At 39.7% G+C, this 12,620-nt stretch overlaps 1 protein-coding gene across 1 annotated transcript in view; it reads right to left on the reverse strand.

Moving 5' to 3' along the window:
• Window positions 1–2,662, reverse strand: part of TMEM38B (transmembrane protein 38B) — a 100,772-nt gene extending 98,110 nt beyond the window's left edge. Inside the window, exons 1-2 of the mRNA XM_024126559.3 lie at window positions 2,575–2,662; window positions 2,182–2,310 (exon numbers count right to left, since the gene is read on the reverse strand). Of these exons, the coding sequence (XP_023982327.2) occupies window positions 2,182–2,262 (81 nt within the window). The 5' untranslated portion in view covers window positions 2,263–2,310; window positions 2,575–2,662. The remainder of the gene's footprint in view (window positions 1–2,181; window positions 2,311–2,574) is intronic.
• Between the last annotated feature and the right edge of the window lie 9,958 nt (window positions 2,663–12,620).

A 12,620-nucleotide genomic window follows, 5' to 3' on the forward strand; every position in this document is an offset into this window, starting at 1 on the left:
TAGTGGGATTGCTGGGTCGTATGGTAGTTCTATTTTTAGTTTTTTAAGGAACCTCCATACTGTTCTCCATAGTGGCTGTATCAATTTACATTTCCACCAACAGTGCAAGAGGGTTCCCTTTTCTCCACACCCTCTCCATCATTTAGTGTTTCTAGATTTTTTGATGATGGCCATTCTGAGCAGTGTCAGGTGATACCTCATTATAGTTTTGATTTGCATTTCTCTAATGATTAGTGATGTGGAGCATTCTTTCTATTTCCTCCCATTCTGAGGGTTGTCTTTTCGTCTTGTTTATGGTTTCCGTTGTTGTGAAGAAGGTTTTAAGTTTCATTAGGTCCCATTTGTTTATTTTTGGTTTTATTTCCATTTCTCTAGGAGGTGGGTCAAAAAGGATCTTGCTGTGATTTATGTCATAGAGTGTTCTGCATGAAGGCTTTTTTGAAGCTATTAGCGTAAAATGTTAACACTTTGTGTACAGTCTTACTCACAGAATGGAGAAGTTGGCCTCCCAAGGTCCTGTCCGCTCAATGTGAGGCAGCATGCAGTGGGTGGGGGCAGGGAACACTGGATTTGGAATCAGAAGCTCAGTCATTAACTGGAGGATTCTTCTTGGATGAGCCCTTTAACATTTCTTAAGTCTCAGTTTTGACACATGAAAATGGGCTTGAAAATACCAGTTTTGTTGATCTCACTGTCCATTATGAAGATTAAGTTATACACCTACATATTTTGAACACACATAAAGCTTCATATGAACATAAATTATTTTTTAAATCATGTGTGGAAGATTTTGGAAGATGCCCCCCTAGCAGGGTCAGCAAACACGAGGCAGAGAACAAATAGAGGAATTGCCATCGCCTCATTGAGGTGTTTTCTAATTTCTGTACCTAGAATATCTTTCCCTACCAGAGTGCAAATTCTGAAGGGCAAGACTTAAGTTTGGGACACTTTTGCACCACCCGTACCCCCAAATGTCATCCTTAATGGGTGGTAGGTGCCAGTAAATGTTTGTTGAACTGTACCACCTGGCTTCAGCTTCCAGCCTTATATATTGAGTAGCCAAGAGGGTAAATGTGAGCAAGTTGGGAAGGAAGGGAAAGAGAAACCCTACTTTTCAATGGGGAAAACAGCCTTGTCATTGTGGTCCTTATTGTGCTTTACTGTGCTGCCTTTTTTATTCTGAACGCAGCCGGCTTCTGGACACTCTAAGTTGTCAAGAGCTTGGTGGGCTTTCCCGGACTAGCAGCTTTGTGTAGCTGAACACAGGACGTACTTTCTTTTGGTACTTTTGGGGGATAGGTTTACTGACAAAGTTGTTGCTCCTCTCTTCCTGGCCCTAGCTCTCTGCGGATCTAGTCATGCAGTTTAGGTTCATGAAGTACAAATTAGCATAATCCGATTAGAGGAGCTGCTGAGGGGCGGTTTTTTTTTGGTCTGAAAAGCAGAGAAAAGAAAAGTGTCTCACAAAGAGGGGAGCCTGGAGCTTGGAAGGGGAGGGGCGACAATTGCTCCTGGGCTGCTGGCCTGAAAGCTTGCACCTGCACAAGCCCTCTTATAAATAAGGACTCTTAGATGGTATTAAACAGGGGACTGAGGAGTCCGGGGGAGCTTGGGGAGGTAAGCATGGGGAAGAGAAAGGCAAGACAGTGGCTCTGCATCCATTAATTGATTTATCTGGATTGCAAAGCAGGGGCTTGCTGACAGAAGAGAAAGCCCGTTTGATTCCTACTCAGCATTGCGAGTGGGTCAGCCCCATAATCAGGTCTATTGAGATAAGCGTTTTAGAATCTCTGCAAGAGACTGATAAGGGGTTTACTTGTAGGGAACAAAGTTCACTGGATGTTTGATTTCAGTACTTTCTGAATTGGACTTCTGTTTCTTTCCTTTATTTCCAGAAAAGAAAACAAACAAACAAACAAACAAACAAAAAAGCTGGGAGGTGGTAGTTGCTTTAGGCCTGTGGGTGATGTGTGCTTAGAAACCATAAGAGAAAAACTCAACTATCAATTTGTTAAAATAGGGGAAGCCAGGAAATTTTCTGACTGAGTGTACCTTTCTCTGCTATAGACAGTTGATGGGTATAACTGAAATGTTCATTATTTTGAAAACTAAGAAGGACTCTACTCTATGTGTGTGGTAAATGTTGAGTTTCAAGCAAGTGATTACTTCTATCCTTCTTACCTGGAAGAAAGATGTTTTTAACCTTAAAGATGAAGGACTCCTGAGATGATGTCCATGTACTTGCTGGGGACCAACCATCATCTGCACCAGTTTACGCGATGCTCAGAGAACATCTAAATGTGTCTGACACTATGGAAGTAAAAGGAAACCTTGTTTAAGCCTGACTTACAACATGATGAACATCGAAGGCCAGTTAGTGAAGGCTCATTTCTGTTGATACATCTTCTGCAGTGCTGTTCAACATAATTTAAATGCTGAGAGGAATGGAACCCCCATCATTTCCTTTGGATAATTTATGGTCTATCAAAGAATTCTTCTGGATAGAAAACCTAGATCACCAATCAAATTACTCTGTGCTTTAGAAAGAAAAAATCCATTTCAATCATTGCCTACCTGCAGTGAGCATTTCTTTCATGCGAGGTTTCTATTCTTCAAGGTAGAAGAACACAGAGAAATTTGGCCTGTGCTGAAAGGCAGACGTGGATTCAGAGCCTAGCCTTGCTGCTTGCTCATTGCGTGAGTCTCAAGTTGGTCTCCTAGACTCTTCTAAGCCACAATTGCCCCGACTGTAAACTAAAGCAAATACCTCCATTAAAAGGTTAGAAGTATCAAAGATGGCATTTCTAAAATGCCTGGCATGTAATAGGCACTCAGTGAATATTAATAACCCTTCCTTGAGGTGTTTATATATTTCCCGTCCCCATCCTCAACTTGCTGTATTCAGTTCTCTTTATATGTCCAAGTAGATGTATCCTGATACCCAAGCACAGTGCAGTTTTCTATTCCCAAGAGCTGTCTTTTCTCTGCTTTATCTCCTCTGTCTTTTCACCAGCACATCCATCCTTCTCAGTTTCTGTGATGGAGCATCTTTCCTCCTGGAGCCTAGAGTCATACAGCCTCTCAGAGAAGGACAAAGGAGACAGTGCAAGGCTGTTTTCAGAAGCTCTGGAGCTTAGGGAAGAAATTTAGTCTAGGGAGGCAAGCAAGAAAAGAATTTCTATCTGCCAGAAGCCAAAGTGAACATGCAAAATACCTTAAGTATGATCTGGGGATCTGGAGGCCTGATATCCAGAGAAAGGGGTGAGAAGCAGATCAACGAAGGCCTGAGAAACTGATTAGCTCTGACAGCCCCTGTCTCTCTTGGGCTGTGGGTTGAAACAGTTGCATTTCACACATCCTCTTACATAGAGTGATGGAGTAGCAGAAAAGGCAATGGCACAAGGTGTCCTTAGACAAGGTGCTCTGCATACCCACTTAGGTTTTAGTAAAGGCTCCTTTTGAAAAAGTCTGACTTTTTCAGAGATACCTTATATCACGGTCAAGATATAGACGGGGCACACAATTTGCCAGTATATGAAAATACAATTATACCATGACCACGTAAAGATTTATTCCAGCAAGGCAAGGCAATGTATTAATATTATATATCTCATATCAATCTCAATGGATTTCAAAAAACCTTTCATTAAAATGTATTGCCTGGTCCTTCTTTGGGGGAGGGGGCAGTGGAGGTTTTGCCCTGCTCTGTGCCCCAGGAAGCACACATCTTGGCCTCTACCACTCTGGCCTGTCAGGCATCGCCTTTTCATGGCCACACCTGAGCTGGGTTCCAGTTACACTGGGGAGACCAGGGGTCACAGGAGATGTTGACTCCACCTTAACTCAGCTGTCCGTTTCTGAAGCCCCCGTTTTGTTTTTTTTTTAATAGATTTATTTATTTATTTATTTATTTATTTATTTATAGGCTGCGTTGGGTCTTCGTTGCTGCGCACGGGCTTTCTCTAGTTGCAGCAAGCGAGGGCTGCTCTTCGTTGCAGTGCGAGGGCTTCTCATTGCAGTGGCTTCTCTTGTTGCGGAGCACAGGCCCTAGGCGCACCGGCTTCAGTAGTTGTGGCACACGGGCTTAGTTGCTCCACGGCATGTGGGATCTTCCTGGACCGGGGCTCAAACCCATGTCCCCTGCATTGGCAGGTGGATTCTTAACCACTGCACCACCAAGGAAGCCCTGGGCCCCCCCCATTTTTGAGAAAGTTGTTCTTCTGAACTTTTATTATGTGTTTTTTCCTTCCGGGCTTTTGGATGTTTTTCTTCCAGCCCAAGAGTGTGTGTCCTCTTAGCTCTGCCAGGTCAGGATAGTGGGTGCTAATCTGTCTCAGACCTGGTGGGCCCTGAGTTCCTCCCATCCTCTTGTCAGAGTTCCAGGGAGTGAGTTTTTGAAATTTCTCTTTATTAGAGGAAAATTTAGAATTTGGTGAAGGAGCGATTTTTATACAATTTGAAGTTATTTGAAATATGTAATGTTAAACTTCTTAATAAGTCCTTCTTATTAAAAAGGAGGGAATATTCAGCAGCCACCCCCATTTCTTACCCCAGAAACTTCAGAGATGAGGTCTCATGGCAAAATTTTAAAGAGAACCTAGAAGGATAAAACCTCAGAGTGAAGGAGGCTTTTCTAGCTGTGACTCAAAAACCCAGAACCATAAAATTGATAAACTGCACAACATAAAATTAAAATTCTTACTACATGGCAAATAAGCACCATAATTAAATTCATAAGACAAATGAAAATTTTGGGGGAAATACTTGTAATTCACATCACAGACAAAAGGTTGATCTCCTGTATATAAAAAGAACTTTTGAAAATTGGGAAGAAAAAGGCCTAACAACCCAATGGAAAAAAAGAAAATCTACAGACAGTCCACAGAAACAGAAATACAAATGACCTATAAACATGTGATGTCAGCCTCACTCATAAAAGAAAAACACAGGGACATCCCTGGTGGCGCAGTGGTTAAGAATCCGCCTGCCAATGCAGGGGATACGGGTTTGATCCCTGGTCCGGGAAGATCCCACATGCCGCGGAGCCACTAAGCCGGTGCGCCACAACTACTGAGCCTGTACTCTATAGCCCATGAGCCACAACTACTGAGCCCACGTGCCACAGCTACTGAAGTCTGTGCACCTAGAGCCCGTGCTCTGCAACAAGAGAAGCCACTGCAATGAGAATCCCACGCACTGCAACAAAGAGTAGCCCCTGCTCACCGCCAACTAGAGAAAGGCTGCGCGCAGCGCCGAAGACCCAAATGCAGCCAAAAGTAAATACATTAAATAAATAATGAAAAATGCAAATTAAAACCACATTGAGATGGCATTTTCACCCATCAGACTGGCAAGTATCCCAGCAATTGTCAGCATACTCTGCAGGTGAATCCATGGGGAAACAAGAATTCCCATACAGATTGGGATTGACATATATACACTAATATATATAAAATGGATAACTAATAAGAACCTGCTGTATAAAAAAATAAATAAAATTTAAAAAAAAAGAATTCCCATACATTGCTGCTGATAATGCATTTATCCTACAGATATACCTGCAAAATTGGGAAATCATGTATGTTGAAGGCTATTCATCATGGGATTGTTAGTATCAGCAAAAGACTGGAAAAAATCTGTGTCCCTCATAAGGTACTGGTTAACTAAGGTATATCCATATGATATAATACATGCAGATATTAAAAAGAATGAGAAATTTCTCTGGTGTGGGAAGAACTCCGGAATATAGTGTTAAGAGAAAAAAGCAAGGTGATATAAGAAAGGAGGAAATAAGAATATATTTGCACAAAGACCCACTGAAAAATAATTAGAATTTACTCTTGGTGGTGTACATTTTAAGGGTTTCTATGAATGTATAGTGACATGTATCCATCATCATAGTATCAGACAGGGTATTTTCACTGTTCTCTGTGCTCTGCCTATTCATCCCTCCCCCTCCCACCTCTGGCAATGCTGATCTTTTTATTGTCTCCATAGTTTTGCCTTTTTCCAGAATGTCATATTGTTGGAATCATACAGTATGTAGCCTTTTCAGATTGGTTTCTTTCACTTAGTAATATGCATTTAAGGTTCCTCTATATCTATTCATGGCTTGATAACTCATTTCTTTTTAGTGCTGAATAATATTCCATAGTCTGGATGTCCCACAATTTATTTACCCATCCACCTACTGAAAGGACATCTTGGTTACTTCCAGATTTTGGCAATTACTAATAAAGCTGCTGTGACCATCCATGTAAAGGTTTTCGTGTGGACATAAGTTTTCATCTCCTCTGGGTAAATGCTAAAAAGCGCAATTGCTGGATCATATGGAAGAATATGTTTAGTTTTGTTAGACACTGCCAAACTGCCTTCCAAAGTGGCTGCACCGCTATGCATTTTCATCAGCAACAGATGAGAGTTCTTGTTGCTCCCCTTCCTCTCCAGCATTTAGTGTTGTCAGTGTTCCAGATATCAGCCATTCTAATAGGTGTGTTGTGGTATTTCATTGTTTCTATTTCCATTTCCCTGATGCCATATGATGCGGAGCATCTTTTCATAGGTGTATTTTCCATCTGCATATCTTCTTTGGTGAGGTATCTGTTAAAGTCTTTGGCCCATTTTTTAATCAGTTTGTTTGTTTTCTTCTTGTTGTGTGTTAAGAGTTCTTTGTATATTTTGGATAACAGTCCTATATCAGATGTGTCTTATGCAAATATTTTCTCCCAGCCTGTGGCTTGCTTTCTCATTCTCTTGACACTGTCTTTTGCAGAGGTCAAAAATATTTTTAAAAGAATAAATACTACTGTTACTAACCCCACTTCCACTCTCCATTTTTTTCAGTAAAAATAGCTTTGGAAAATAACTTTTTGATAACCATTTTCTGAGCATATTACCATATCCCCCCATTATATCAATCATATCTTTAAAAGCATTACTTCTGGAATACAAAAACTATAGATTTTAGAATACTTTATCAATTTATAAAAGCATGGCAGCTGAATTGAGTCCATTTAAATTTAGTATACTTATAACCACAAATGATAAAATGTATAGCTTTTAAAATTTATACACATTTAGCACATTCACTTAAACATTTTATCTGACCATGTAACACTTACACATTTATTCTTTAAATAAAAGTGCTTAGGAAAAGAAAGATGTTTACACCTTGTTAAATGTGTATTTTTCAACTTTTGCTTAGAAAGTTCTCTTTGCAAGTATATGTGTGACTGTCTTCTAAAAACGAATTTTTACACCCAAGTATTTTACAATATATGGCGGAGGTGGGAAGGAGATGAGATGGGCTTTTGAATTGGCCTGAACTGGTCTTTTTATTCCTGAAAGACTGGAAAGGCATGGGCTCTGCCCAAACGCCATTATAGCATGGAAAAGGAAGATCAGGCAGAGCATGGTTGAAGGCAGTGTCAGCTGAAAAAAAAAAACAAAAAATGCACAGTGTAAGAGCTGTGACTTCAGTTTTATTGGGCAGCTTAATGAAGACTATAGCCTGGAAACAGCCTCTCAGATAGCTCTGAGGGACTTCTCCAAAGAGAAGGGTTGGGGGAGGTCAATATATATGTGATTTTGGTGACGCAGGTATGTGCAATCAAGCACACATCTCAGTAGAAGGTTGCTGCTGGGCTTAGCATATGTCTCCATTAATGATTTTAGTGCTTTTCTAGGTAAAAGAAGATGAAAGAAATTGGGTCCATAAAATTTTCTCCTGCAAATATCGAACTATCTGAAGGCCTGTTCTCCTAGTTCTTACCAAAGCACAGAGTGCCTCTTTCCTGATCTCCACTCTGAACTCCTTTCAGGGTGTGTTAAAGGTCAGTGATTGCAGTAGCTAGTGACTTCACTCTTGTAGAACCAGATGGTGAGCGACATTCTTTAGTTTGCCACAGTGACTGAGAAAAAATGAAGCCAGCTCATGTTGGCACCCCATCAAGTCCAGACTGTGGCACAGACCAGTTGCACTGTGGGCTCACATTCAATCCTGCCTCTATAGGACAGTCTACCTGCCGGGGACTTATTGTATTACCCCCAGCCTGGTGCTTCTGAACAGGAAGCTTGGTTTTTTTGGAGTTGTGTTTGTTTACCCAATAATGTTATTGGATAATATGCCTGGTCTGTGAGGGTCTATTAAGGTAGTTAGGCTCAAAAAGAATCAAGAACTCTGATGGAAAAAAAAAAAAATCTGTGTAAAGCAGTGATTTTGAGTAAAAATGACAAGGGTTGAATTCTGGCTCCAACAGTGGAAACTTGGGCAAGTTAAATAATCTCCTAAAGAGAAATTAAAGAAACAATCCCATTTACCACTGCATCAAAAAGAATAAAATACCTAGGAATAAACCTACCTAAGGAGACGAAAGACCTGTACTACAAAAACCATAAGATGCTGATGAAAGAAATCGAAGATTACACAAACAGATGGAAAGATATACCATGTTCTTGGACTGGGGGACTCAATATTGTCAAAATGACTATACTACCCAAGGCAGTCTACAGATTCAATGCAATCCCTGTCAAACTACCAATGGCATTTTTCACAGAACCAGAACAAAAAAATCTTAAAATTTTGTATGGAGACACAAAAGACCCTGAATAGCCAAAGCAATCTTGAGAAAGAAAAACATAGCTGTAGGAATCAGGCTCCCTGACTTCAGACTATACTACAAAGCTACAGTAATCAAAACAGTATGGTACTGGCACAAAAACAGAAATATAGATCAATGGAACAGGATAGAAAGCCCAGACATGCACCAATGGTTAATTAATCTACTACAAAGGAGGCAAGATTATACAATGGAGAAAAGACAGTCTCTTCAATAAATGCTGCTGGGAAAACTGGACAGCTACATGTAAAAAGAATGAAATTAGAACATTCTTTAACACTATACACAAAAATAAACTCAAAATAGGTTAAAGACCTAAATGTAAGACCAGATACTATAAAACTCTTAGAGGAAAACATAGGCAGAACACTCTTTGACATAAATCGCAGCAATATCTTTTCCAAGCCATCTCCTAGAGTAATGGAAATAAAAACAAAAGTAAACAAATGGGAACTAATTAAACTCAAAAGCACAGCAAAGGAAACCATAAACAAAACGAAATGACAACCCACAGTATGGGACAAAATATTTGCAAACAATGTGACCGACAAGGGATTAATCTCCAAAATTTACAAACAGCTCATGTAGCTCAAAATCAAAAAAACAAACAACCCAATCAAAAAATGGGCAGAAGACCTAAATAGACATTTCTCCAAAGAAGGCATACAGATGGCCAACAAGCACATGAAAAAATGCTCCACATTGTTAATTATTAGAGAAATGCGAATCAAAATTGCAATGAGATATCACCTCACACCAGTCAGAATGGCCATCATCAAAAAGTCTACAAAAAAATAAGTGCTGGAGAGGGTGTGGAGAAAAGGGAACACTCCTACCCTGTTGATGGGAATGTAAATTGGTATAGCCACTATGGAGAACAGCATGGAGGTTCCTTAAGAAACTAAAAATAGAGCTACCATATGATCCAGCAATCCCACTCCTGGGCATATATTCTGAGAAAAACACGGTTTGAGAGGATACATGCACCCCAATGTTCATTGCAGCACTGTTTACAATAGCCAGGACATGGAAGCAACCTAAATGTCCATCAACAGATGAATGGATAAAGGAGATGTGGTACATATATACAATGGAATATTACTCAGACATTAAAAAGAATAAAATAATGCCATTTGCAGCAACATGGATGGACATAGAGACGATCATATTAAGAGAAGTAAGCCAGACAAAGACAAAGATCATATGATATTGCTTATATGTGGAATCTTAAAAAAAAATGATACAAATGAACTTATTTACAAAACAGAAACAGACTCACAGACTTGGAGAACGAACTTACGGTTACCGGGGGGAAGGGGGGAGTGGGAAGTGATAGATTGGGAGTTTGGGATTGACATGTACACACTGCTATATTAAAAATAGATAACCAAAAAGGACCTACTGTATAGCACAGGGAACTCTACTCAATACTCTGTAATAACCTAAATGGGAAAATAATTTTAAAAAGAATAGATACATGTCCATGTATAACTGAATCACTTTGCTGTACACCTGAAACTAACAGAACATTATTAATCAAATATACTCCAATATAAAATTTAAAAAAATTTTTTTAAATTCACCCTTTAAAAAAAAAAATCTCCTAAATTTCAGTTTCATCACCTGTGAAGTGAGAACAATACATATAATTGATATTATATTAGCAATATAATATTGTTATGAAGATTAGGTGAGCTGATATGCAGGAAGCTCTTGTCACAGTGCCTGGTATATCGTAAGCACTCAGCAAATCTTGGCTCTGACTTTTAGTACCATAAATTTACTTTATTTTTACTTACATTGTATTGTAAACAATTCTGAAATAGATACCCATATATATATAATCCTTTGACCATAATTCTGATTATTTCTTTATGATAGCTTCCTCAAAGGAGAGTTACTTCGGTCCAAGTGTATGAACATATTGGATAGCCCTGATTTTTAAAACTATCCAGAAAAGGCAAGTCTACAGCTTGCTTCATTCGACTACCCCCTTGAGCTCTGGAAATTAAATTCTTAGAGTAAACATTATTTGGTAGATTACAAACCTAACTAAGGTTTATGTCAAAATCTAGTGCTTTTTAAAATCTAGATTAAAAATCTTTTAAACCTAGTGATTTTTAATGCTAATGACAGGTCATTAGCAATAAAGAGAAAAGAGAACAGAAATTACCCTGTTTATAGTAAACTCCAATAGTCATAGAAGGGAGGGTGTGTTTAGGAGCCCATGACCTGGCTTCTTATAATCCTGAACCACACTCTCCCCTTGGCATTCCTTCCTAACACCTGCCACTTTAAATCCCCCACTTTGCATTGCCATTGAGCTTTTAGATTCCCTCCTTATCTTTGACCTTTTTATTTAAGGATATGACTTTTAGCTAACCTTTGGCCTGCAGGTCAGCAGTTAAGCTGTCCATTCTCCTGACCCCTTTCATCCTTTGGCCTTTTAAGGACAAAGCCTGTTGTGCGTAACTTATACATATTTGGGTCATCTCAAGCCATTCTTAGCTGGTGAAACCTCATCAGGCAGGTGCTGCAAGGGACTTGGTGAATGGATATTTTGAGAAACAAACTTTTAAGAAGAGCTTTAGGGATAGACACATACACACTACTATATATAAAATAAATAACTGATGAGGACCTACTGTATAGCACAGGGAACTCTACTCAATGCTCTGTAATGGTCCAGATGGGAAAAGAATCTAAAAAAGAGTGGATATATGTATACTATAACTGATTCACTTTGCTGTACACCTGAAACTAACACAACATTGTAAATCAACTATACTCCAATAAAAATTATTATTTTTTTTTTTAAAAAGAAGAGCTTTAGACTTGGGATTTCTCAGGAGAATTCAGCCTGTTCAAGGTGCATTTCAGTGTCGTCTTTCAGGGGAGGCTAGAGGAGTATTCTTAATGGAGCTAGTCTCAATATAGTTTTCTCATTTTAAAAGTGAGGTCACTGGCAGGGCTGTTGTGAAGACTCAATGTTATAAACTGTCACTGCCCTCAAGGAGATCTTAACTTGTTGCTGGGGACAGAATATGCACAAGATGTATATAACACAGGGGAGAGGAAGTAAGAGTCTTGAAGCATATAAGAGGATTCTACAAAAGGAGAAATTAGACTGAGTGGTGGAAATCTAGGAGGACTTCATGTAAGGTGGTGTTTAAGATGAGTCAAACTTCCTGAAGGAGTGGTATTTAAGATCAGTCATGAAGGATTTTAGCAAGTGGAATTTAGTGCAAGCAGATGGACTCACAAGAGTACAGTCAGAGGTATTAGAGTTTGGCCTGTTGGACCACCAAGTGAAGTGGTTTCATTAGCATGTATAAAATATTTAGGCAATTGTGGAAGGTAAAGGGAATAGTACATTGAGCCAGGCTGCAGAGGGCTTGGTTTGCTGGGGTATGGCATCTGTCTCAGTCTGGTGGACAAGACACTAAAGGTTTGATAGCAGGGGACGACCTGACCATAGCTGTGATTTGAGAAGGACAGTTAGGAAGCTGTGTGAAAGATGAAGTGAAGGGAGGGACTGATTAGGGGATGCTAGATTTTTTTTTTTTAATTAATTAATTAATTATTTATTTTTGGCTGTGTTGGGCCTTCGTTGCTGTGCGTGGGCTTTCTCTAGTTGCGGTGAGCGGGGGCTACTCTCTGTTGCAGTGCACAGGCTTCTCACTGTGGTGGCTTCTCTTGTTGCGGTGCATGGGCTTCAGCAGTTGTGGTTTGCGGGCGCAGAGGGCTTGGTTTGCTGGGGTATGGCATCTGTCTCAGTCTGGTGGACAAGACACTAAAGGTTTGATAGCAGGGGACGACCTGACCATAGCTGTGATTTGAGAAGGACAGTTAGGAAGCTGTGTGAAAGATGAAGTGAAGGGAGGGACTGATTAGGGGATGCTAGATTTTTTTTTTTTAATTAATTAATTAATTATTTATTTTTGGCTGTGTTGGGCCTTCGTTGCTGTGCGTGGGCTTTCTCTAGTTGCGGTGAGCGGGGGC

This window comes from Physeter macrocephalus, chromosome 9 (genome assembly GCF_002837175.3).
Source record: "Physeter macrocephalus isolate SW-GA chromosome 9, ASM283717v5, whole genome shotgun sequence".
In the NCBI taxonomy this organism is placed as follows: Eukaryota; Metazoa; Chordata; class Mammalia; order Artiodactyla; family Physeteridae; genus Physeter; species Physeter macrocephalus.